The sequence below is a fragment of the Stenella coeruleoalba genome, assembly GCF_951394435.1.
Source record: "Stenella coeruleoalba genome assembly, chromosome: 3".
Lineage (NCBI taxonomy): Eukaryota > Metazoa > Chordata > Mammalia > Artiodactyla > Delphinidae > Stenella > Stenella coeruleoalba.
Genome location: NC_137148.1, coordinates 77,509,622 through 77,536,926, shown reverse-complemented (window position 1 = coordinate 77,536,926; position 27,305 = coordinate 77,509,622). Strand labels below are relative to the sequence as shown.

At 39.4% G+C, this 27,305-nt stretch overlaps 2 protein-coding genes across 4 annotated transcripts in view; one reads left to right on the top strand and one right to left on the bottom strand.

The window, feature by feature from the left end:
• LOC307184301 (uncharacterized protein) overlaps positions 1-27,305 on the bottom strand; it is a 594,345-nt gene that overhangs the window by 121,783 nt on the left and 445,257 nt on the right. For both annotated transcript variants that reach the window (XM_079917672.1, XM_079917673.1), the window contains exon 6: positions 16,461-16,572. In XM_079917672.1, coding sequence (XP_079773798.1) covers positions 16,530-16,572 — 43 coding nt within the window. In that variant the 3' untranslated portion in view covers positions 16,461-16,529. The remainder of the gene's footprint in view (positions 1-16,460; positions 16,573-27,305) is intronic.
• The window catches only part of PCSK1 (proprotein convertase subtilisin/kexin type 1), a gene marked incomplete at its 5' end in the record, with an annotated part of 40,165 nt that continues 33,618 nt past the window's right edge, over positions 20,759-27,305 (top strand). For both annotated transcript variants that reach the window (XM_079917668.1, XM_079917669.1), the window contains 2 exons: positions 20,759-20,938; positions 24,089-24,193. In XM_079917668.1, coding sequence (XP_079773794.1) covers positions 20,759-20,938; positions 24,089-24,193 — 285 coding nt within the window. The remainder of the gene's footprint in view (positions 20,939-24,088; positions 24,194-27,305) is intronic.

Sequence of the window (27,305 nt, the reverse complement as noted above, 5' to 3'; positions counted from 1 at the left end):
TTAAGAACTATGTAGTGGTAAGCACTGAGTTAGATTCTTGAGGTTATATGTAGGTAATAGGTGGTATGCAAAGATGTATGACTAGGTCCTTGCTGCTCTGGGGTTTGCAATTTAAGCTTATGTAGAATTCATATAAAGAGTTAAATATATGCCGCAGAAGTAAATGATAGGTGCACTGGAGTACTGCAGGGAAAGAGTAGAAGAATCAGAAGAGAGGACATAGGTCAGATCTTGGAGGAAAGGCAGAATGTCAGTAAATGAAGAAGGAGGGCATCCCAGCAGGAGAGAATTTTCTTAATATGAACTCCTTCAGTTTAGTCTGATTCAGCCATGATTTGCTGAGCAACTGCTAAGGATAAGATACCTGGGACTCTGAGAGATAAAAATATGAATATGAAATAATTCCTGCCCATAAGAATGACCAGTCCAGGAGGTCCAGCACCCAAATAACAGATACAAGTCCCAGAAAGAGAGGATAAGGAATATTGATGGCAAGAAAATGAGTTTCCAGATTGTCCTTCAGATTTCCTGACACACGAGTTTTCAGATTGAAAGATACACTAAATGTCCAGTACAATGGATGAAAATAGATCTGCACTGAGGTACTTCACTGTGAAATTTCAGAACACTGGGATAATTTTAAAAAGAAAATGTTAGACCTCCAGCAATAAAAAAAACAAACAACAGGAATCATAATAACTTTGAACTTCTCAACAAAACATTTCGCAGTAGTATGAAATTAGAGTAATATTTAAAATATTCCAAGGAAAACATTTTTCCAACATGAAATTATACATCCAATTAAATTCTTAGTTAAATGTGAGGGTAAATTGAAGGCATTTGCAGACACGTACTACACATTTTCACAATCGTATTTTTAAAAGTACTCTATAAACACAAGGGAAAATACCAAGAAGGCAAAAGAGACAGAATCCAAGAAATTGGCTCTAACTCAAGAGGGTGGTGAAGAGAATCCCTGATGATGATGAAAGTGTACAAGATACACCAGGCATGAAGAGAAGAATCCTGTCCAGACAGGCCAGGCGGCTCTGGGAGAATATCCCCAGGAAGATGAGATGGACAGATTAGTTGATGCATCTGAGCATAACGAGAGGAGATTTAGACAAATGGGTGAGAATTTAGAGATGAATTGGTGATAAACACATAAAACACTAAGCAAAGAACACACCTGGCAAAGTGTATAAGAAGGGAAAAGTAATCATAGTAGACAATATGCCTCATGGGTGAAAAGACTTTACACAGTCTAATCATGTAAACACTGAATATGTGTTTAAACAAGATTGTGATATAACTGTATGAAGAGACAAAAGTTACTGCGTATGGCTGGAGTGCAAATGTGGTTAAAGAAAACTAGGTGCTTTTAGGCTAGATAATGCTTAAAATGGAAAAAAAATCAAGAAAGCAGAAAATAAGGTAATATAGAGATGTGGAAATAAAATGAAGATAAAATACTGAAAGCTAAGAAAGCAGAAAGTGTTGTTTTGGAGGAACTGGAAATGGAACAGACTATGGAGGGCAGAGGACTCCTCATTCCATAATGAGTCCAGCAGAAGTAGTTGATCTAATTACGTGTATAACTTTATACAAATAAAATGCCAAATCTTTTTAAAGGTACTATTTTTCTTCACCATTTATCAAGGAGTCTAGGTCTAGGGAATGGTTGCATTTTTAAATGGCATATGAATCAATTAAGCAGCAAACAGAAGTGTTTTTGAGGGTCTCTGCTGGCCTACCTTTTTTGATCAGTGATATGATCTTTGTGTCCTTGTGTCTTCTTAGACCAGATTCCTTCCTCATGTGAACATGACAACCTGGGCAAGCTCTAGATATTTCGAGTTTCTGGGTTGATCTTTCCAAAGGGACTAAACGCACTAAGAGCTTTGAGAATTTAAGCACTGTTAGAAACACATCCAAATATTCACAGCTTGTTCTGATCTGAAAAGGCAGCATATATGTAAAGATACCATAGTCAATTGAGGGCAGGGAAACTGTTTCCAAGTACAGTGCTTGGTATTTGGTGAAAGCATAATAAACATACGTAGAATGAATGAAATATAGCAAATTCTTTTGGGACGGCTGACAGGATGGGCTGCATATGCCAGAGTAAATCTTTGGCTACTTTCTATCACTTCTTTAAATCCAGCAAGGCAAGGACTCAGATGAAGTTATAAGCCCAAGGGACATAATTAGAAACATTTTATGCACAAATTTCCTGTTCCATTTGGAATTAAACCTAGGCCTTTAAGATTAATAGCCCCGGGCTTCCCTGGTGGTGCAGTGGTTAAGAGTCCACCTGCCAATGCAGGGGACATGGGTTTGAGCCCTGGTCTGGGAAGATCCCACATGCTTTGGAGCAACTAAGCCGGTGCACCACAACTACTGAACCTGCGCTCTAGAGCCCGCGAGCCACAACTACTGAACCCACGTGCCACAACTACTGAAGCCTGCGTGCCTGGTGCCCACGCTCCGCGACAACGAGAAGACCGCGCACCGCAACGAAGAGTAGCCCCCGCTCACCACAGCTAGAGAAAGCCTACACGTACCAACAAAGACCCAACACAGCCCAAAATAAATAAATTAATTAATTAATTAAAAAAAAAGATTAATAGCCCCCACACCTGTTAATACACTCTCTGTAACACACCCAGCGCCGCAATAGTAGAGCAATAGTTTTCAAAATGATGTTCTTTATATAGGGGCAGTCCTATCCCATGAAAATACTCCAGACAGATGCCCTGAGTTGCTTCCTGGTCCCTCCTCTCCACTCAGCCAGGAGGGCCCTGCTTTTATCTTTTTTTACAGATGAGAGTTCCATCCAACAGGACATCTCTACCGCTTAAAACGAAACCACTGATGTAGACATGTGCTGTTCTAGCAGAGCAGCCGTTCTACTTCTTGTTGTATATTTTCTGGAGAGACTGGAACAGATATGTGGTCATACTACACGATGGACAGCATGTGAGCCAATTTAATTAGAATCTCAAAGAACAGGGCCCCTCGGCTGACATCTGGGTTTTATATACATGTGCACGTGTATGTGCACACACACACCTCATTAGGCACCCAATGGGTAAAATACATCTTTATTTATCTGTAAATAAATGTAGTGTCTATCATAAATTCACATTTCTGTCTAAAAGCAGAAAATGTGATCAAATTTTCCCAAGTGGATAGTAAAATTATTGCTCAGCTATTCTAATTTCAAACTCAGACAATTTTAAGGTTCTGCCTTTCTCTATTTTCTCCCCTGAACGATATTTAAATTCTGAAGAGGGCTTGGCAGGGGTGTGCATGTGTGTGTGTGCATGTGTGTGTGGTCAGTAGGCATTCTTTATTCTCTGCTGGCATCAGCTGCTATTTAAATTGTCTTGCCTACCCTTTGGAAATAGGCCCTCATGCTCCTTAGTTCTGCTACTGCCTGAGGTCCTAACACGGGTTCAAGCTTCTTAGAGCCCACTGGTGTTCTCAGCCACTTCCAAGACCCCTTGGGGCTGCACACTTTCAGCTGTCACCATATTACTGGAAGCCTGAAAGAAACTCAGAGAGGTATCTCATGCTTTCTCATGCCTTAACTTTTTAATTTTATTCCTCTCTTGCCACTGTCCTATGAAACACATACACAAGGCTCTGCCACCCTGAATTCTCAAATGGGAATCAGGCATTACTCCACTCTGTCCAGGTCTGTTATTTAGCCAACATGCACCAGAATGATCAGTTGGTTTGATTGTGTATCTCTTCTAATTGGCCAATCTTTGTGCTATGTTAAATACTTAGAATGATGACTATACTCTCAAATCTCCGAAATGATAGAAAGCTCAGTCACTTCTCTCTCTTAGATGTTGTTCTGATGGGGACAGGAGCTGAAGTCTCATGCCCATATTCCACTGTTGCTTTTTCTTCAAGGTAACTTTTTCCCCAAGTCTAGATAACCTTTCTCTGGTCTCCAGGATGGGGCACTCTGACTCCTTCTGTATTCTCTTCCCATTCTATTGTTTATAGCACAAACTTTATGCTCAGTTTCCTTCGGGGCTTGGCCTCTTGCAGCTCAAAAGAAACTGGAATATCTATACCCTTGACTTTATAGATTACTTTCTTTGCAGTGAGGTTGAAATTTTATTTTTAGACATTCAAAAGCTGAGCACTGACTGCTTATTTTCTTTTTGTATTCTTGGTATAAAACCCCACATCTTCTCTGAAGCAGTGCTTGCTACTGACTGAATAGGAGAGGATGTTGGACCCTGGCTAACATCTCAAAATTTTATCCTGCCACACCCGTAAGAGTGATGGGCTTACCCAGTCCTTTCTTTTTTCAAACACGGAAGAAGGCCAAGAAATTAGAGAGAAGCAACTGGCTATGGTATCCTTCAAAGTCATGGTAATGGTAGAGTACTTTGTGATGTAACCCAGGGTCATGAGTAAATGGTTCTTATACCATAATAAAGAGTCAAGTTAACAACAGAAGGACGGGTTTCTTATGCAGACTCAATGAAGGGTTCTGGTAGGGAGGTAATCCTAGGAGTTCTGTGATGTTCTTTTGGACACAAAATTATTTTGCAATTCCAAATAGAATCCCAGCACCCCTTACTCCCCACCCCAATTTCACATAGAACAATGAGAACTGGGTTCATCTTTTCTCAGAACCCAGCATGTTTCTTTTCATTTTACAGAAATTGAATCATATATTATAAACTTTGCTTATTAACTCTACAAAAGAGGCTGTGACCAGGCCTACTTATGGACAGCCACTGAATACACATGAGTGGAAGACTCTCACAGTGCAGGTGTAGAACAAAGTAAATCACCAAAGTGTGTCATAATAAGAATCTCTGGGCCTAGAACCTGGACATAGCCAGGTAGCACGATTGCTAAGTATTACCTTACATGGTAGAATAAATTATTTCTGGGGATTGAAATGGCCTGGAAAGCATACAAGGAGGTAAGCCTGACCACTGTGTGCCCTGGGCCTCTCAGACTTGTCAGATTTCTCACCTGCTCAAGCTGCTGACCATTGCTTTATCCCTGGGGGAAGAAGAGGAACACCAGAGGCTATTCTTGGTCAGAGGCATCCTTGTCAATATTGTTCTCATACCCTTTTGGCTCCGGATACAGCTTGTGAATAGAATTCACTGGTGCCTATGAGTTCTATTTCTGTCATTTTTGAACCCAGTTACAGTCTTCTCAAATCTGGGCCAAAGACACTGTGACCTTGGGCTTGCTTAGTCTATCTAAGCCTCAGTTTCCTCATCTATAAAATGGATAATAAAGATAGTTTCCTTATAACATTTTTTTTGTGTGAAATTACATGAAAAAAATTCATTAGGGTCCTTAGCAAAGGGTGAGGACAGAGAAAGTACTTTGTTAGCTACTATTATTAATGTTATTAATCTGTCATTTTCCACATGGAAATTGATACATTTCTATGTCAATAACTATTCATTGGCATAATTTTTTAATGATTAGATAATCTTCCATTTTATGAGAGTCCTACGGTTTATTAACTAGTCAAATATTGGGGGTCATTTAGATTGTGTTTGTTTGGCTATTATCCTTTCAGGTAAAGTTAGCTGATTAAATGCATGTGTCTACATGCACTCCCTCCCCAAACCCCTCGAAAACTACAGGGAAGGGATTTTTTTAAGGCATAAACTCATTGTAATGAGAACAGGAGTGGAAGCGATAGCAATAAAATTATGGAAGCAGAAAAGCAAATACTTTGGCAGACCCAAGAAAATTGAATCTTAAGCCAGCGGCAGGGAAAACTAAGAACTAACCCTTTCTACATCTCAGAATTCCCCTAAGGCTTGGGAATTCATGGCACCAAATGGCTCTGGAAGCTGAGATGTAAAGAGATGCTAAAATAAAATGGATTACTCTAAAGCCTGCTTCTGAAGCAACTATACCCCCAGATCCCCTTATCACTACCAGGAATCCACTCTTCTGCCACCCCAGCCAAAGACTAAAGGTTTCTTCCCTACAGAGAGTAAAACAGGGATTTATCAGGACACAAGCGCAACTAAAGGTGGAGTTTTCCTATGGAACTACGTGAGGCATAATGGATGCTGAGTTCCCCAGGGCTCTTTTCCCTCTGCAGCCACCCTCTCTCCCTCCAGACTGGGGGATGGAGGTTGGTGTCTTCTCTGTGGCACCTGACCAACCCAAGAGGAAAGACTTAAAAGACTCCGGCATCAGTTTTCTCACCTCGACTATCTGCTAGACCGCCCTATAGCAAAGTTCTCACTTGTCAGTCCCCTTTGAAAGGATCACAACTTCCAACCATCCTTTCCTTGCCTCACTCTTAAACAAGGTCTGGCAATCAAGGATTGTCAGATATCTGAGGAATGCCTTTGCTTTGACAGAGCAGAAACAGAGAAAAACAAAAACCAAAAAAACTTAGTGGCTGCACAGGGGGAGGAAACTTCAAAAAAGCAAAAAACTGGCAGGAATATTCTCAAAGATATGAGGACATTTTGCAACGATGAGAGAAAAACAAGGACAAATAAAAGGAACATTCGTAAAACAAAAAGGATCTCTTGGAAATTAACAATATGATGGCAAAAATGAAAATGAAGAACTCAGTGGAAGAGCTGGAATATAAGAAAAATTTTCCAGAAATAGTAAAAAAAGACTGTAAATGAGAAAGAAAAGATTTTTCTTTTATCTATTATACACAATGATTTGGTGGAAATCTTTGAAAGAAAGATTTTAAATTATATAAGCCAGCAGATTTTGCAGCATGAGATAAAATCAGAAAAGAATTCAACTTCTAAAAGGTCTTTAAACTTTAAAATATAGAAAACAGGAGGTTTATTCCCAAGTGCCAGAACATTTAGGCAGACAGCAAGTACTAGAACTTTATTAGTGATCTTTCTAAATAAAACAAATTTTATGCCTAGCACCTACAAAGTGAAAAATCTGTTACACGAGGCATATTGGCAAATCACGATCTCAATGCACCTATTTTCAATGAGAGCTGAAAAGGCCTAAGCCGAAATTGAAGACCAGTGTAAAAAAATAGTCTCTTTACATAAATCTCTCCAGCTAATCTTCACAAGCTCCAGAAAGGGTGAGGGGGGGTGAATAAACTCTCAACTCCTTCTGGCTACTTCTATGACTACTCTGATTCAGCCATGAGAAATGACTGACCAGCAAACTTAACTTGCTTTTTACCTTCATTCTTCACATTGCTAAGATTCACTTGGAATGTCCTTGAAGTTGCATATGTTATTAGGTGATAAGAGTATTTTGACAAGGTCAAGTACACCCTAGCAAAATGAAATGGAGAATTCAGGCAGTTAAGAAGTCCTAGACCTAATGTTTCACTTTCCCTAAAATATGCAGGAATTGAGACTAAAACGTTCTTAAAATTCTCTGCTTTATTTTACTTCTAATCTTAATCCGTACCTCTGCCTTACAGAGGAAGGCAGAGAGCTGCAGTTGTCAAGTAAATCTGATCTGTGTGTATTAATAACCATCCTGTGATGCTCAGTAGAGTTCCTTCCTAGCATGCTCTGGGACATACTAATTCAATCATAATCTCTGGGTGTGGGTCCATGGCATCAGTATTGTTTAAAAGCTACCTAAATGACCCAAATGTGCAGCAAGAACTGACAACCACTGATAATCACATTTATAATTTGGGCTAAAAACACTTTGAAACTCATGCTTTGGATTAGCTATTTATATTTCTTTAAAAGTTGGTAAGCGTTAAATATCTTCTTTCTTTGAAGCGGTACAGATATAGTATCCAAATAGGTGACCATACTTTGTTCGATTAAGTGGTTTATAGTTGGCACTTGGCTCTCTTTTCTGGTTTCTCAGCAATAAGGTTCAATAAGGTGGGAGTTGGGATGGGGAGAGAGGACCAAGAACATATTTCTTGGAACGCCTGGCTGATTTGAAGCAAAAAATAAATATAAGTAAGATTCCTATTGGATTGTATGGATAATAATCCTATACCTAGTTATGCATCTTAATAGGAAAGACTTTAAGGGCATTAAAGACTTTCAGGGCATTAAATTTGGTTCTAACGTTAATAAGCTCTGGAAACAAACATGGGCTATTTTACTCTTTGTGACAGGGCCAGAGCCCAGCAGCCATGTGAGAGCAAAATGATCACTTCAACTAAATAATTGTCTTCCTAATTGGCTCCAGGGAAGTTATATATATATATTTTTTCCCTTTGGGTAATTACTCTGTATTTTTCCCCCAGGTTCAGTGGCATTTTCTCTAAAGAGATAATAATATAGCTAGCTTAATAGTGGAAAATAACCTCAGGAAGTCTGTTTGAAAGGCTAAAAAAAAGAAGAAAGAAATGAGAAGATAGAGAAGACAAGGGGATGAAGAGGATGATGGTCACAGTGACAAAAACAAAAAAGGAACAGAAGAAAGAGAAGCAGGAGAAGCAACAGCAGAGTAGGAGTCAACACTGGTTAAGGGCCTTTCAGAGTTTCTTACGACCTCCAAGGGTATTTGTTAAAGTTTGCAGATGCCTACACACCACACTATCCAATAATCAGAATGGGAGGAGGGATGCTTAGCAATTTGCATGTTAAACAAGCACCCCAGGTGAGCTTTATGTACAATAAACTGTTTGAAAATTACTGGCCTAAAATATGCCTGGTACTAATGCCAAGGATGCTGTCCAATTTAACTCATTTATTTTGCGAGCTCCCAGTCTTGCAAAAGCAACAAAGGGTAATAATATTTTAAGATAATATAAACCTAGGGACATAGTGTTTCCAGGATTACTCTCAAACCATGGGCAGTTCTCTTTGATTCAAGGCCAAGAAAATGACCAGAGAGGACAGACCAGCAGTCATGACAGGTAGCCTTTACTGAGCACTTACCATGCCGCCCCAAGCCCTGTTCTAAGCGATTTACATGACTGAGAACCTTCAGTTCTTATAAAGAGTAGTCAGTATTATTTCCCCTACTGAACAGATGAGGAAGCTGAAGTTTCAGTTTAAGTAAGAGGACTCATATCCTCAACTGCTCAAACTATTAAACATCAAAATATTCCATGCAAAGGAAGATAGAAGTACTGCAGGCCTGCGTTCTCATTTTAGCTCTACCAGATTAATTATGCAAACTCTGGTGGCCTCACCTGCCTATGACTTAGGTTACTTGTCTGTAAAATGGGATTGGTGGTATTGGTGTAGTGAGAAGCTAGTAGATGTTAACTCTTTATCAAGAGTATAAGGTACCATACCATGTCAGTTATCATTATACTCCTGTAATCATGGTACACGTGGGCCAGATCTAAATCCTCCCACATGAAGTTAGAAAATAGAAATGAAGTAATTTTGTTACTATTCAATCACACAGGTAGAATCATAGGTTGGTTCTAATAGCAGGAGGACAAGGTGGAGGGATGAAGTAAAGTTTTTAAAAAGGTGCCCTTTTGACTGTTTTCTCTGTGTGCCTCAAACTCTGACCACTACTCCTGATACTGACTGTAGAATACACTGGCTCAAGCTTTCACACAATATTTTTTTTTTTTTTTTTTTTTTTTTTGCCGTACACGGGCCTCTCACTGTTGTGGCCTCTCCCGTTGCAGAGCACAGGCTCCGGACGCGCAGGCTCAGTGGCCATGGCTCACGGGCCCAGCTGCTCCGCGGCATGTGGGATCTTCCCGGACCGGGGCACGAGCCCGTGTCCCCTGCATCGGCAGGCGGACTCTCAACCACTGCGCCTCCAGGGAAGCCCCACATAATACATTTTCATCATACTTAACATATCAAGTCAACATAGTACCTCATTTTTTTTAAAGTGCCATTTTTAGAGACTGTGTTTAGAGGAGTAACTTTCTAGTTCTTCCCAATACCCTTAACTCAGTGACTGTTTATTCTCCACCATGAAATCAAACGCCAAGTGCTCAAAGAGGAAGGAGCTGGTACCCAAAGTCAAATGTGTGATGTCAGCTGCATGAGCCCAAGGTAAATTACTTCACTCTTCTCCATCTCAATGGAGTAGAGTTAATCAAATCTGTCTTGCTCCTCTCAACAGGATTATGGGAAAAAACTACTGAGAATATGCAAGACTATGATAGAAAGAGAGAAAAGAGGGAGGGAAGCACACTGGAAAACAGTGAGTAGGAACAGAAGAGAGAGTGATGTGTGAATTGGGTGCCAGAGCCAGGCAGGTTTAAGCACTGCAATCACACAACCAGTGTGCTTCCACAGCCCCACAACCTCCTCCGCATTGAAAAGACACTTCTATAGCAAACTGTGGTATAGCCAATGTGCTCTTTTCTCAATAAAAATAACTATCATTTACTTGCACTAGGTATATTATATACCTGCATCAGGTAAGTTACTATTATAGACCTTTTTACAAATGAAGAAACTAAAGCACAGAAGGGTCAGAAACATGTCCAAACATCACCAGCTAATAAGTGGCAGAACTGGGATTCAAACCCAGGCAGTCTGCTTCAGAGCCTGTTCTTACCTCTGTGCTTATTACTTTTCAAAACAGTGTCCATGTAGAGTTTGGGGCCAGTCTGTCAAATGGTGTCAGTTTTCCAGTCAACTCTCAACTAACCTTGCAAATAAAATTAAAGGCCGTGCTTCTGCTTGGTCTAGCGATAGAGTACCAGGAAGGAGAAAAGGAGAAAATGGATCACCAGCCACAACACACCACAAAACACTTTCTCATGCCCATTTTTCCCCAGCTTTCCCAGTGCCAAACCCCACATTTCCCCATGTGTAGGTGTGACCCCACCCTAGAATCCTGATTAACCTGGACTGGAGAGTCAGAAAACCATGAGCATCCTTGAATTGACCCCTTCACCTTGCTAACATACCTTCCACCTCCATCCCCACCAACACACCCACTCACAAGTCCATCTCTTCCCCAAGTTCATGGGCTGGGAATGAACTCTTGCCACCTATTAGTTTCCTCCTGGGATGTAACAACCCAGACCTGGCCAATTACATGTTTTCTTAAGCTACTGGACCTGCTGTCCTTTGCCTCTTTCTTCTTGTGAGTAAAGAGCTATGGCTGCCGTGTGGCCAGTTCTGGACAATACAGGAAAGAGTCTTCAGGAGGCTCCAGGGAAAAGGTTGCAGACACAAATACTCAGAGGAGATAGGCAGATACCATAGCTGAACGAGTAAGTCAGGCATAAGAGAAAGTTGTCTTTAAAAACTTGATTCCTTCTGCTGTGCTTTGTTTTCCCACTCTCAATACAGTTAAGGATACCTGAACTCTATCATAAGAAGACAAAAGCGGGGGTAAACATAATGGCAGAAATTGACACTTTGCTCAGTGTCTGAGAATGGTGGGAATTCAGACCCATATTTTCTAGTTTTTAAAAGAAGCCAGAAAACCCTATTTGCATTAGACATCTCCTGAGCTTGAGCGTCAGAAACCAGTTCAGAATTTTAAAGTAATGTGCTATGGACCGATTCTGCTCTCACAGATTTGCTTTCTCTTTCCAGTCAGAGAGCAGTGGTCAAAGAGGCCCAGGAGAGCAGCTGAGAACTGAGTCATCTGTGCCATCCCCCAGCATCAGCTTTAGGATTGGTCATCCTCAGTGAGGGATAAACAACAATGGACTGAACCTAACTTTTCCTTTGCTTCTCATGTCCCTCCAGTGAATGCTGGAATTAATCTGTTTATTGTTTAAACAAATGTAATCCAGGAAGGATTGCACTGAAGCTGCTGTAAACAGGTGAGGAAAAGCAGGCCTCAAACAATTGTCTCTAATTGTGGTTCTAAGAGTGGGCCAACCCTGATCTCAGACATGACAAGCAAGAAATACAATCAGTAAGGCTGAAAAGCAATCTCCTGGAACGTGGAAAAATAAATAATGAGGATCATAAGTACAAGTGTCCGTGGAAGTGAAATTATTTTTATTTTCTTTTATTTTCTCAACAATTATTTTTGCATGGAAATAGTCTTTCTCAAATAGTAACTTTATAGTGGAGGATAACATGGCCAATGCCACTTTACTCAAGTGATCAGAGATCTCATCACTAGTAATTAGACATATGGATATCTGTACCTCCTGATACCAGGAATGAAAATGACATAACATTACTTCCTACTAAAAAATGCATAATTCCAATCTAATCATGAGAAAATTTGAAGAAGTTCTGTAGAATAGTTAATAGTATTGTATCAATGTTAATGTCTTGGTTTAGCTAATTGTACTATAGATACATAAGGTGGGAAAGCTGAGTGAAGGGTACATAAGAGTTCTATGTACTGTTTTTGTAACCTTTTGTAAATCTAAACTTTCAAGATGAAAAGTTAGAAAAGATATTATCTTGTTTTTATAACCTTACCCCTAAGTCTTCTTTAAACAATTTTTAAGGATTTAAATTTATCACATGCTATATTTATATTATTTTGTCTAAATTAACTAATTCAACATTGATATTTGCTTTTAAATGTTAAATGATGCTTAAATGCATCAAACACAGGACACATAATATGCAGAATGGGAAAATATGAATTGTCAATGACTATTCTTTACTTGCTTTCTGCCTACTGAAGGGCATGGTGATTGCTTATGTTTCTAAACACTTTTTCTCCTTTTATTATGGGAACTTCCTTTTGTTTCTAAACACTTTTTCTTCCTTTATTATAGGGACCTCCACTTCACCCTTCCTTTGGGGAATTGCTCTTTCCTTACTGAAAACACTGAAATAATGATGCGGCTACAAGTCGTAGTAAAGCTAATACCCTCCTCCCACTTTCAAATACAACGTTGGCCACATGGCCTACGTCTGGTCTATCACAACACTAAAACTTCCTGGCCACAGTGATTGGCCCAGGGCGAACATATCACCCAAACCTACCTAGCACCCAGAGTTTTGTTCTGGGATTTTCATGTTGAGGATGGAAAGGAGGTCCTCTTTTTCTCCTTGGATTATGAACTGGAAAGCTGTGATCCCAGAAGTACCAACAGTTGTATACTTTACCCTTTGGAAAAGCCTGAGAAACGAGAGCTAAGAAGATGTAGAAGCTGAGAAGTGAGGAGAGAGGGGGTGGGGAGGGCACTCGATAATGCTGTTTAAGTCTCTGATTCCAGTCTCCTGGGCCAGTTCTATCTTCCTTTTTTCAAGCTTTAATAACATAAGCCAATGTATTTCCTTTTTCTTGTTTAAGCTAGTTTTAGTTAGGATACAGCTCTTTGTCTTTTGAAACCAAAATAATTTTGATTCATCCAAGATTACTTTTGTTTTGATAGACAAAAATGTTACATGTATCAAATGATTCTGTTTATACCACTGCTACTTGGGACTAATTCAAGGGGCGGGGACAGATAATATGGGTAAACTTCAATTAAGAATAAATTTATTCTAAACGTGAGACACCTGAACCAGTGTCAAAGATCACTGAGGAATATTAGAAAGCAGAATAAAGATTCTTACTGAAAGACGAGAGAGTCAAAAATTCTCAGTTCCAAGAATGAAAAAGAAGTAAGTTCTATGAACTAGATCAGTGGACTACCATCAATTTCAGAACAAATTATTAAAGTTTTGTTTTTTATTACTCACAAAATAAATTTTGATCACTGACACCCAGCATGACATAGAGTCAGTCCTATAGCCACTATATATCTGGACTTCTGCATATCATGTGACAAGATCTTTTTGCTTTCCTTTTGAACAGTCACCGGCAAGATAAATTTGTGACTGATTCTAAAGCATAATGATTATTAAATCAATTAACTTGTAGGGAAGTTTCTAATGGTTCTATCTTTTCTCCTGTCTTTTAATTAATTAATTTAAATCTTTTATTAATAACTTGAATGAAGATACTAATGGAAAGTTGACTACATTTGTATATAGCATAAAGCTAGGAGCAAATCAATGGATGAAAAAAAATCAAGATTCCAAAAATCCTGAGAGGCTGAAACTCAACAAGGAAAACACTTAACCCCCTGCCTCTATATACACAGATAACAAAAACATAAAAACTGTGCAAATCAGGGTGGAAATGTAACTTAATAGCAGCACATGTGACTACAAATAGAGATTCTAGTAAATTATTTGTTCAATAAGAAAAAAGTAAAGCTAACTCAGTTTTAGGCTATAGTGGCAAAAGGATAGTTTCCAAAAAGAGGTAAAATTCTTGCTCTAATCAAGGTTTGGCCAACTATATTACATTTAATTCTGGGTACCATATTTTTAAAAGTGTGGTAAAAAAGACCTTGTTCAGACAAGAGTAACCAGGATGCAAAATCATTAAAAAGATTGGGGATGTTTAACCTAGAGTAGAAAAAACTTAGACAAGACAAAATAATCTGTCTTCCAGGTCAGAAGAGCTGTCATAAAGAACAGAGCTTGAGACCTATCAGTGTGGTACTATAGGGCAAAGTTAGCATGACTAGAGGCAGGTAATGAGGGAAGATTTATGTCATTATAAGGAAGGGCTTTGTAACTATTTGAGCCAACCCAAACCAAAGAATGGGCTGTTTTGGGAGACCCTGAATTACCTAACCACTTGATAGAAATATTCCTTTTTCTAAAAATTTCAATTTTATTGGAGTAGAGTTGACTTACAATGTTGTGTTAGTTTCAGGTGTACAGCAAAGTGATTCAGTTATACATATACATATATTCATTCTTTTTTAGATTCTTTTCTCATATAGATTATCACATAATACTGAGTAGAGTTCCCTGTGCTATACAGTATGCCCTTGTTGGTTATCTATCTTATACATAGTAGTGTGTGTGTGTTCACCAAAGTTCTTGATTTATCCCTCCCCCCTTCGACGTTTCCACTTTGGTAACTATAAGATTGTTCTCAATATCTGTAGTCTGTTTCTGTTTTGTAAATAAGTTCATTTGGATCTTTAATTTTTTTATTAGACTCCACATATAAGTGATATCATATGATATTTGTCTTTCTGTGTCTGACTTACTTCACTTAGTATGATAATCTCTAGATCCATCCATGTTGCTGCAAATGGCATTATTTCATTCCTTTTTATAGCTGAGTAATATTTCATCATATATGTGTACAACATCTTCTTTATCCGCTCAAATCAATAAAATTAGAAATGAAAAAGAAGTTACGACTGACACCACAGAAATACAAAGGATCATAAGAGACTACTACAAGCAACTATATGCCAAAAAAAAGGACCACCTAGAAGAAATGGACAAATTCTTAGAAAGATACCATCTTCCAAGACTGAACCAGGAAGAAAGAGAAAATATGAACAGACCAATCACAAGTACTGAAACTGAAACAGTGATTAAAAAACTTACAACAAACAAAAGTCCAGGACCAGATGGCTTCACAGGCCAATTCTATCAAACATTTAGAGAAGAGTTAACTCCTATCCTTCTGAAACTCTTCCCAAAAATTGGAAACACTCTCAAGCTCATTCTATGAGGCCACCATCACTGTGACACCAAAACCAGACAAAGATACCACACACACACAAAAATTACAGGCCAATATCACTGATGAACATAGACGCAAAAATACTCAAAGAAATACTAGCAAAACGAATCCAGAAATACATTAAAAGGATCATACACCATGATCAAGTGGGATTTATCTCAGGGATGCAAGGATTCTTCAATATATGCAAATCAATCAGTGTGATACACCACATTAACAAACTGAAGGATAAATACCATATGATCATCTCAATAGATGCAGAAAAAGCTGCTGACAAAATTCAACACCCATTTATGATAAAAGCTCTCCAGAAGTGGGAATAGAGGGACTTACCTCAACATAATAAAGGCCATAAATGTCAAACCCACAGCTAACATCATTCTCAATGGTGAAAAGGACTATTCCTGAGGAGTGTTATGTATTTAGGGACGTGTTAACTAGATCAATGCTTCTCAAACTTTAATTGCATGTGAATCGACATAGACTAATTAGAAAAACTGATTCTGATTCAGTAGTTTTGGGGTGGGGGCTGAGAGACTAAATTCTAACAAGCTCCAAAGTGATGCCTGTCATGTGGTATATGGACCACACTTTGAGAAGCAAGGAACCAGATAACTTGTTAAGGTTACTTTTTGATACTGAGAGTCTATAATTTTCATTAAAAAAAATATACACTTCAGGAACAAAGAAAGCAGTTATGTACTGTGTTTTCCATATGAAAATGGCAGTGTTTGAGCACATAGAGGAAGCAGGAGCATTGCCTGGAGACAGAAGCAGCCATACTACAAAACTTACTCAGTAAACGCATATTTTTAAGGAACCTGTTCTAAGGTAAGAAAAATTGTTAATAAATACTTGTACATGACTACATTTAATTATCCACTTTCATTAGAAGTGACGAGTCATGTTCAGTAATCAGAATTAATAGCACTCATTTCTTCAATTTTAATAATCCAAATCTATATTAAATTCAAGACTTTAAGCGTTTGTCTAGTTCACTCAACAGAAGTCCTTTATAATTATCCATCCACTTCAGAGCCTTTCAGTGTACTGACTTTGCGTTATTATTCTCTTACCTTCATTTCTATAGATTAGGGCTTTCCAGCTGGTAGAACTATAGATGTCCCTCAAGATATTCGGTCTTCTTATCCTTTGGGAAGGCCAGCCAAGTAGCTTGATCCTGGGCTCCTGGGAAGAAGACCCAACCAGATTGGCAATTAGTCAATCACGATTAGTGAGTGACACCTAGCATTCATTAGTCTGGCCTCAAGACATTGAGCTCAACCAAGCCAAGTGTCTATCATCTTGATATCAACTTCAGCAACTTGCTGCAAGCATGTCCGTTTTTATCTTAGGAGAAGGCTCTGTGGATCTGTTGGAGAAGTTCAGGTCTTAAGTGCTTCACTAGCATAGCATGCCCACCAAAATTTGGCCATGGGAGGATAGACAATGAGAAAGAAAGAGGTTTTTGGCAGGTGTATCTTTAGGTGATGATCCCGATATCAGTCTTCCCATACATTAAATACTTTTATCCATTTGTGGCAAAGTAGGTACATGGTAACATCTCTAAAAGGTGTGTGTATTTTTCAATTTAGAAAAATGATTTTGTAATACTTGACATATAAAGTTTAGGTAAATTCTAAATCTATAGCATCCTCTTATGAAATTCCAATGGTAAATCTCACAAGGAGCTAAAAGGAAGAGTTGCTATATTTAAAATCAGATGTTGCGAATTGTTTAATGGTTGTAAAACTTGTTTCAAAATTTTTATTCTCTTGTACAAATTTTTTTTTCATTGACAGCAACCATCAACAATTCAAAAAGACTTACTGTTTTGATTAGAAATGGTATATAGGCTTTCAAGCATAAAACCTGAGATAAAAAGTTATATTGATGGAAGTATATTCACAGTTCTCAATTTAATGTTATCTATATTCAATTTTAATATATTGCTCCAAATATTGTGTTTTATTTTCTTGTCAAAACTGTATCATATAAAAAACTGTAATGAATACCTTTACTAAGTACCATACAGATATTCCCAAATTTCCTCCAGTTTTACCCCAGTGTGTCATACAAATATTGTTAATTTTCTATTTGGGGGAACACTGCTATAGGCAGATTTCCCTCTATAATATGTTCTGTTACCAAATATCTTCTAGTATACGGACTAATTAATTATATATTTGTCTTAATATATAGCTACTATTACCCAAAGAAAACAGGTAAGTCTACATAACAATTGGAAAATGTTAAACCTAAGTTATTTCCTCACTCCTTCTCCCATGCCTCTTGAAAAAAAACCTGGAATATTATTCTGGAGGGCTAGCAATGCTCTTTTTCTTGACCTGAATGGTTATATAGTGTTCACGCTGTGATAAATCATTGAGCACCTGGCTTTGTGCACTTTAGTGTACACAGTTTATTTCACTGTAACAAAAGGTTTAAACATTTTGTTTTCTAAGACTAAAGAGATACGGTCACCTCTGAACATATTCTTACTTCCTGTTCATAATAGCCTTGCTCTTATTACTTTCCAAGAAAACCTAATAAATGATTAACTGTATCACTGGGCAGTTGGGAGCAGTCATGAAAGGCATGACACTTACTTAATAATTCATAATAGAAACACAGTCCTCCTCAGTTTCTGAATTATCCTGTTTTCTACATAAATTAATCAGATGAATCAAATGCTGTTAAAACCAACTTAAGGGTGATAATTGGCTCTTCTAATTCATGATATAAAATATGACAGTGATGGGCCTGCTATGATCCACATAGCAGGATAAGACTAGCCCTTGATATGACAAAGTTAAGATGAATTCTACATCTATTTGCACCCTCCAGCCTCGGTAAACATTCATTTCTTCTGCATCCCAGAAACTGTGGCAAATAAGGTCCATCAGATAAGATTCACAGAATTTCAAAATAAATTACTGATATATATATATATATATATATATATATATATTATATAGTTTGGATGGGGAGATTATCGTTTTACTGTGAGAATTTAGTTTGCCCTATTAAATATATCAACCAAATGTTTACTCCAGGTGTGTAGGGTGCTCCGTTTAACACAAATTCTTCATTACTGAGCCACTGGCCTCACTAACGATTTACTTGAACTGTCAAATTCACAGTAAATATTTAATAATATTTATTAAATAATATTAAATATTTATTAAATAAATAATATTAAATATTTAAAAATATTTAATAATGAAACACCATTATTAAATATTTGCCACAAGTTTCTTTTGCTTTGCTAGCACACAGTTAGCATCTGTCTGTTGTGAGAATGAAACACCCTAGAGAGCTTAAGGCCACAACTCAGGCTGAGGCACGAAGAGAAAAGAAGACAGTCCACCTAGCCATCAACATTCACACACGTGAATTTACGGAGCTGACAGAAGAACTGTCAATCTGAGCCCATTCTACAGCACCTCATGTGAGAGTTACGTTATAGTAATAGACTTAACTGCATCACATGGCTTATTAACGTTGGAATTTGTTTTTGTTAAGAAGCTTTATGTTTAAAGAAATTATCAATCTACTCCACATTTCTGCAAACATGGAGGCAAATGCATTTCTCAGCCTTATCCTCCACCAAGCCTCCATCTCACTTGCTTCCGGTAAAAAGTTATCTCTTGCTTCCTTTCTCCACAAGCTCATATGCTTTCTTCCACTCTTATCTCTTTTCTTCTTTTAGAATAGGCTGCGCCCCCCGGCGGCTGTGAACTTAAAAAAAGAAAAAGACCTTTCGCAGGCAAGACTTTGAATCCCCTGCAATTTTACTTTTGGGCTGAGACCGTCGCTTTCCCGCGAACTCCGACGGAGGTAGTCACGATCATTACCTAACCGTCCTTCTCCCTTGAGGTCAATTTCTTATTTTTCCATTTTAAAGAGAGGAAAGGCACCAGTCAAAAGAGAAACAGTTTGGTTCTAGGCGGTTGCGGGAGGACGACAGTTTTTGGAGCTCAGAAGGGCAGCTCCAGCAACCAGCGCTTGTGGCGCTGTCCATTCCTCGGTGCTGAATGGAGATCCTGGCATTTCCCGCCAGGTTCAACCCCTCAGGATCAGAATAGGTTCAGCCACAGTGCACTGTACCCATTTCCCTGTTCTGGGATGGGGGGGGAGGGGTGGGTGGCGGGGAGAACCATTTAGACGTCTGCTTATTCTCTTTCCACGGGAAAACACCCTTCCACAAAAAGAAATTGTGCATTTTATGGGAAAGTAATGGCATAGCTTCAGTTCAACACCAAAGTGAAGAGCTCTACTGAAGGAAGAATGGAAAGTTCAGAGTTAATGAAACCTGCTCTTTCTCTCCCTGAGTCAACACAACAGCACTTGGGTCCCTACACTCCCTTGTTTATAAATAAAGGAAATAATTTTCTGTTTTTAAAAATCATGTGAATAAAAATAAATAAAATTTTAAAATCACGAGATTAATCATTTTTTTTCTGATAAGGACTGTAAAGTGGGTGGTAGTGGGTCCTGCAATATCTGGAATAGAATTTTAGATATTGTTTTACTGAGGTTGAGAAACGGAGGAGAGAAGGATGTAAACTTGTTAACTAAGGTGGTTTGAACGGTTAAAAATACGTTTTTAAAAGTATTGCTTTAGCATTGTCTTCCAGAAGTGCTCGTTTATCCCAGGCGATTTAGGTTAGAATCCGGGCAGTAGAAGCTTCCCTTCTCTCTGCCCTCCCAGCCTCTGTCCGATCTGAAAGACTGAAAAGCCCTGTTCTTCATAGCAGGTGCCGATATCCACAGGGCCGTTATAAGAATCCTCCTCCCTCCCTTCTCCTCTTACACAAGATAATCAAGTAAAGATAAAGAAAACGGACAGAAGGGAAGGAAAGTGTGCTGCACGCCAGATCTTTGACTCGTGGTAGCTATATTCAAATGGGGCACTTCTCTTTGAGAAGTGAAGGTGTTCCTCACGGCTACAGAATTTACAATCAGAACGGGAGCAGACTTAACCGATACGAGCAAACGTTTCCTTCCTTTTCTTCTCTGCTGCTTATTTTAGCCGCTTCTCCATCCCGCTGGGAATACCATCCAGATCTTAGTCCAGGTAGATCTGACGTCAAGAGATGGCTTTCGTAGATTTGACGTGTAAACACTGATTTCCATTCCGACTCGGAAGGGCTGGGGCTCCACTCTGCCGGGAGACCGGGAGACCGAAGCGCTGCACTGAGCGCTCGCCGCCGCCCAGCCTCTCCTGCGCGTCTCTGTCTTGTCGCAGAACAACCGGGAGCGAGAAGTGGTCCAGAGCCGGAGGGTGGAAGGGGCGATCCTTTCTGGCTTTTCTATCTTGCTTCTCATTCCCCCTCTCCTTCCCACTCGTGTGCGAGCGAGCGGGAGAGCCATGGAGCCAAGAGCCTGGACTCTGCAGTGTACTGCTTTCGCTCTCTTTTGCGCTTGGTGTGCATTGAATAATGTAAAAGCGAAGAGGCAGTTTGTGAATGAATGGGCGGCGGAGATCCCCGGGGGACCGGAGGCAGCCTCAGCGATAGCCGAGGAGCTGGGCTATGACCTTTTGGGTCAGGTAAGAGTTTGCACTTTCAAAAAACTTTCTGGGGCTCGAGGGGACTGGCGGGACTGGAGCGTAATCTCCCATGTGGGAGTCCCAGGTTGCACTCTCCTGAGCACAGTGGCAAGGAGCGGGAGCTTCTCCAGCTCTCGGCCCTGGCGCGCTTGGAGAAGGCTTGCCTTATTTATTGTTTGGGCTGGGCGCAGCCAGGCAGAACCAAGCCGCTGCAGCTGGGTACAGCTTAGTCTTGCTGCTGTCCGCTCTGGAATTGAAATCCGTTCCCGCGCGGTTTGGAAGAAAAATCCCTCCACGCTTGTTCACGGAACTTGAGATGCACGCAGGCTCTTACTAACCAGTGCCCAGAGGAGAGGCAGTGCGCTCTGTCCCCTGAGACTCCGCGGGTCTGCGTCAGGAGCTGGCTGTTTCATTCTTTTCAATATGGCAGCAGCAGATCCAAGTCCTGATTCAAGGGGCCAAGCAGGCTTGGAGATGTTCGCCGGCAGCCTTCGAGGATACGCCCAGGGCAATGGGAGAGTGTCAGTGGCCGGGCCTCGCGACCCGGGGGCTCGGGGGCTATGGAGTGGCAGAATGAGGTGGGTGAAAGACATGGGACCAACTCTCCGGGCCTCTACCGCGAGCTCTGGATTCTCAATGGAAACTTGCAACGTCCGAGCTTCACAACTTTGCTCGGTCAGTTCCCCTGAAGGGTCAAGCTGCCGAAGTGACTGGGGAAAGGATATCTTTCTTGTTCCCCAGCCAAATGCGTATTCGCTTTCCAGGGGTTTCATCCAGTGAAAAAAGCTGTTGCCCGTCCAAGCAAGGCCTGGCTTAATAGACAGCTGGGGGGTGGGGGGCGGTTAAGGCATTATGTAGGGGGCTCCTTAGCTGTGCACCGCAGGGGGTGTGAGTTCTAATCTGAGCTTTCCTTTCCCTTGGCTCAGAATCAAGCCCTCATTCCTTGCCTTGTGAGTTGCTGTGCATGGAAAAGGGGGGGGGGGGGAGGGAGGGAGGAGTTGTAAAACATTTTGGCGCGTTTTTTCTAGAGGTGGTGGTAGAGATGCAGCTGAAGTCATGGATGAGTAATGGGGTGTGGGCGTTGGCAATTCCATAGATCCAGATCCACTGGGGAATGTGCTTTTCCTTCCCAGAGGCTTCATTCTCCAACTTCATGAGCCAAACTGTCTGAAATCCCCAGCAGGGAAGTCAATACGCATATTGAATTCTCTTCTCCGTGTCCCAGTAGCAGACCCATACTTCTGCTTTTGTCCAGTCCTTGTTCTGTGCTAGGCTCCGTGTTAGGGGCTGAGGAATAATAGGAGGAAAATAAACTTTCAAGGAATCGAGAGTCTAGAGACTGGTTTAGAAACAAATGACTGCAATTGCAAGCAATTGGTATAGCAAAAGAAGCTGTTCCTGGAGTCTCAATACTTGTTGATTGAAGGATTGAGGATGGAAGGGAATTGGGGAGGGGTGAAAGAAGACAGCCCAAGGAGGAAACACTTGCACAGGTTTAGGAAGAAGAATCAAAGGTTGCCCTGGAGAACATGAGGACATTGGAGAAGGCACTCCAGGCATAGAAAACAGCTTGTGGGAAATCAGGGAGATAAAAAAGAAAGTGACTTACTTATAATTCTGGAAACCGCAAGGCATTGTTGGGATCTAAAAAGAGAGTGAGTAGTGGGCAGAACTGTATGGGTGGGTACTGTGGGCATCATGGAAATCTTGTGTGTCCTATGAGGGAAAAAAAAAAAACTGGGAACTTAATCTTTTGGGTAGCTAAATAGCATTGGTAATTGTGTGAAAGGAGATTGGAGGAGAGAGCAAAAAATAACTCCCTCTTCATTTTCTCACCTTATTAGCCCCAGACATACATCCAAACCCGGACCATTCATTATGCGGACTGTCTTTCAAAATCACAAGTCTCAATAAATAAATAAATAACAATAAATCAGTACTCTTGGTAGGATCTTCGAGGAAGGGGTGGCATAGTCACAAGAGGCTTCAGAAAATAGTGGGAAAACCTATCTATACTTGCATGTGATTTGCATATGCATATTTCCAGTTAAATGGCATCACTAGTAAATGTTTTTAAAATAATAATTCTTTGTAAAAGACTGATAGTGCTTTCCTGGCTCTGCTTGTTTCTTCCTTTGTTTACACTTAACTTAGCATCACTATCTTGAGCTCCTTAAGGCCTCAAAAGCTAGGACTGGGGGCAGGGGTGACAAGAAGCAAAACCAGTTGATAGCAGAAACAGAGCTAAGCACTGGTGATCTTTTCTTATGGCTAATATTCTCTCTCCCCAACTCCATGTAAAGCTTATAGCAGATTCAGCCCCTGAGGTTCAGGCTTGGAGCAGGCCCTAAGCATCTCTATTAAAAAATTCTCTAGGTGATAAGAAACACCAATTTAAAGAATGCAGTTCTTCTGAAATAACCCATTGTCAATTGTTTGTCTCAGTTTAAAAACATACAGGGCATCTAGAGAATTTGGTAGGTTCAAATAAAGTACTATTTTGAATAAAGGGAAACTAGCTTAAAAGAATAATGAACTTAGTTCTAAATGGACCAAATGTATTGACAGTCACCCAGAGAAGTTTACACACTCCAAGGTGGAACACCTGTCCTAAATGTGGCATGCTGGTTTCTTCCTCAAAGACTTGAACTATTGGAAAGTCAGATGGTCACTACTAGTAGCTTATAATAATTATCACTATGGATTCAATGGCTATATTTCGTAACAAATTATTCTAGCTGAATGTGGCACTGCCTATATATCATACCAAAGGGTTTGCCTGCCTTCCACAAATTATTGTTCTCTGACAGAATAAATTTGACAAAATGAATATTTTTTAAGAAATGTCTATCTACACAATAACATCACCTAGAAAAGCAAATGTAGTTCCTCTGAAATACATGGAACAGAAGCATCAACGGCTCCCAAGTATGCTGTAAGCCCAAGTGATAATGTCATGAAGCTCGTCTCACTCAACACACTGAGAGGGAAGGCTTCTATCAGTGTCTTCCTCATGAAGAAAAAAGTTAACCTCAATACAAGAAATGGATTTAACAAAAGCTGCCTGTCTCCAAGTTAGCTGTGTTTCAACCTAACCTATAGATACTTACTTTGGAAAGAGGATTTTTATTTTAATTTTTTCTTTTATAGATTGGGTCACTTGAAAATCACTACTTATTCAAACATAAAAACCATCCTCGGAGGTCTCGAAGGAGTGCCCTTCATATCACTAAGAGATTATCTGATGATGATCGTGTAAGTGTTGTGCATTTGTCTTCAAACCAGTAACCTGACTTATCTGCCTTCTTTGTGATTGCTAACAAGAGCAAAAGCAAATATGATTTTTTTTATTGTGTTCACAAAATCTGTAGTGTTTCTTATTATCTTCATAGTGTTATAATTGCACATAGTAATAACTGGATCAGATTGAATTGGTTGACTAAATTTTATACATATATATATATATATACACACACACACACACACACACACACACACACTATAAACACTAGCTCACAAATCCAGTCTAAGAGCATGAAAATGAATATGAGAATCAAGTGGCAGCACTGATGAACTGTTTGACAATACAATCGATCAACAAACTTTTATTATATGCCTATTATGTACCAAGCACTTTGATATCCGATGTGATGATGCCAAAGAAATATAATACATAAACCCTGTTCTTAATAACATTTCAGTGTAACTGAAAAAACATTCTGCTATTCTGTCTGGTTTGGTTACGTAGGGAACTAGTGCTTTTGAAGGAGCTTTAAATCCATGTCTTCATGAGGCAAATATTTCTATAAGTATTGTATAGTCTGATCCAAAGCATTTGATCTCTTTTTATCCTGGTCTGTATACATATTCAATGATTAGGCAACAGCAGGAAATGTCTAGAATGGATATAGGTAAAGTGTGGAGCCAATTTCATGTATATCTAATGTACCTTTTGATTTTGAAGTCTGTTTTCAGGGTCAGCAAACACACCAATAGAATGTTGAAATGAAATAGAAATTTGAAGTATTGGAATCTGCATACACAACGTTGCCATTTCACAAGAATTTGCCATACTGGTGAACACTTATCCTGGCTGGCCTGATGTCTGTGTACATGATTTCTGTTGTCTAGGACATTCTAAAGAATTCTGGAAGCTTTGTGAGAGATACAACACATACTTTCAACTTCCCATAAAGAAAAGTATAAGTGACAGAAAGGTGCTAGAACTGTTTAAAGTACAGGAATTCGTGAACCCTGTAAAATAATTTGCTATTTTATTTGTTATGCAACTGATAGAATTTAAAAAAAAAAAAGAAGAAAAGGAAGACAGATTAAGAGAGTAGGAAATGACTGGGCCTGGGTTACCAGCGTTCAAACATGAACGAAGCAACCAAACCCAGACCAAGAATGCTGTATCAGGACCACAGACAGCAACACCACAGCTCACAAACAACCATTGCTGGCTTTTACCCAAGTTAATGGCTAGAAGTGAGAGACCTAATCAGAGGCCCTGGACATTACTTTAAACGTTTCTTGTCCAGCGAAATCTTCTCTTCGCTGTCCCAAGGCAGATGGCTAATTGTATGTGGGCTTTGAAGGTAGGGCAACTTCTAGCACTCTGGCTAGGCTTAGTCCTTGGGCAAAACAAGAGAGAGATTTCCTTGTCTGCCTAAATACATGCCTGACATTAATGCACAAGAAAGTAAAACTGACCTTCCTTCTCATCTTAATAGGAGGAAATTGGATAGAGTGGAGCAGACCTAACTGTTACTATTACTCAGTATCTCACTAAAATGAAGAGATGGCCCAGTTCTATTCTTTAGATATTTCCTTAATAATTGATTTGGGGGAGAAATCTCAAAGCATAAGGAAGAAGAGCTAAGAATTTACTCTTCAGCATAACTTCATAAAAAAGGAGTCTATATAATCCTATGAAAAGTTATACCCAGAATAACTTTAGTTCAGGAAAAACCCTAGAACACACTGAAGCTTGCAGTAGGAGGTTAGACTAGATGATTTTTAATTCCCTTTTCAAATCAAAAGGATTATTTACAATTAAGCACATGATACTTATTATATACATAATAGAAGGACACCATTAATTTGCTCTGTTCCACTTGGTCTGCTCTTACAGAGATTAATATGGCATTTGGAGTTAATGACATTAATCATAACACTGTTTCCAACAATTGGATGTTTATCTGATCAGATGACAGAGTGTCTCCTCTTATATTCCATTTTTTAAAAATTGCTTTTGATTTTCATTTTATTGCTCCTTTTTTTTGATAGGGATGATATTCTTTCAAATTAGCACTCTGAAATGCAGCAATAAGCTATCTTTATAAGCCTGTTAATGAAATCTCCAACTGTAAGTGACTCTCTCCCTCAAAGATTAGTACTTGTTCCCTAGCAGCCAGTTCCCAAAGACCAACTCAGAAGACAGGCAGTATATTCCAAGCATTGAGGTATTTTAAGCCAAAACACTTACGCTTGAAGACACAGGCACTTTAAAAATAAATTATAGTGACTGATTTCCAACTCTCAAGTCCCTCCCAATGTTTATAATAGGTTTGCAGTACATTTTCTAATTGGAAATTCAGGACAGTCTTAGTGGATGGTTTTATCCTTTAGTTGCAAATTATTTTTCAGTTTTTATTTTTGGATCTGACTCATTAGTATTCTCACATTAAAAATATCCTATCACACCATGGACTATCATCATGAGTACAGAAGAGAGGATATGTTTTGGGTAGGAAAGAGTCATGTTGCTCAGCAAAATTAGAGCATGGTATTATCTCATCATGAATATAACCACAAGGCAGCCCCTCACCCTCTCAGGGCCTCAAGTATAATAGGATTATGCTATAAATGTGGGGAAGGTAATTTTTGTATTGTCAGGTGTCTGCATAATATATGAAACTAAATCAATGGTAAGTGTGCATGGTCAGTAGTGCCCATTCATCACCCTGGATCTGTTTCTCATATTAAATACACTTAAACAGAAGGCTGAAGAATAGAGGAGGCAGAATTTCAAATCTGCCAAGACATAGCGCCTTTCTTGTCTTTTGTCACATTTGCAATTTCTATTTTTGTATATAAAGAAAGAGAAATTAAGCTGTAAGAGCAACATAACAGCAGTTCTAGGATCTCTTAGCTTGTTGACTCATTCCACGAAAATGCACAAATTTTCTGCCACAGAACCCTGGAACCTCAATATAAAAGTGAGTAATATGGTCCATTTGCTGATGAAAGCAGGCTGAACTTTTACTTCCACTGTAATCACAGTGTAAATAATTTGAGGGAATCATCACTTCACTGACTGCTTCTCCTCCCCCTAAAGGTACATTTTACTGTAATAGAGGAAATG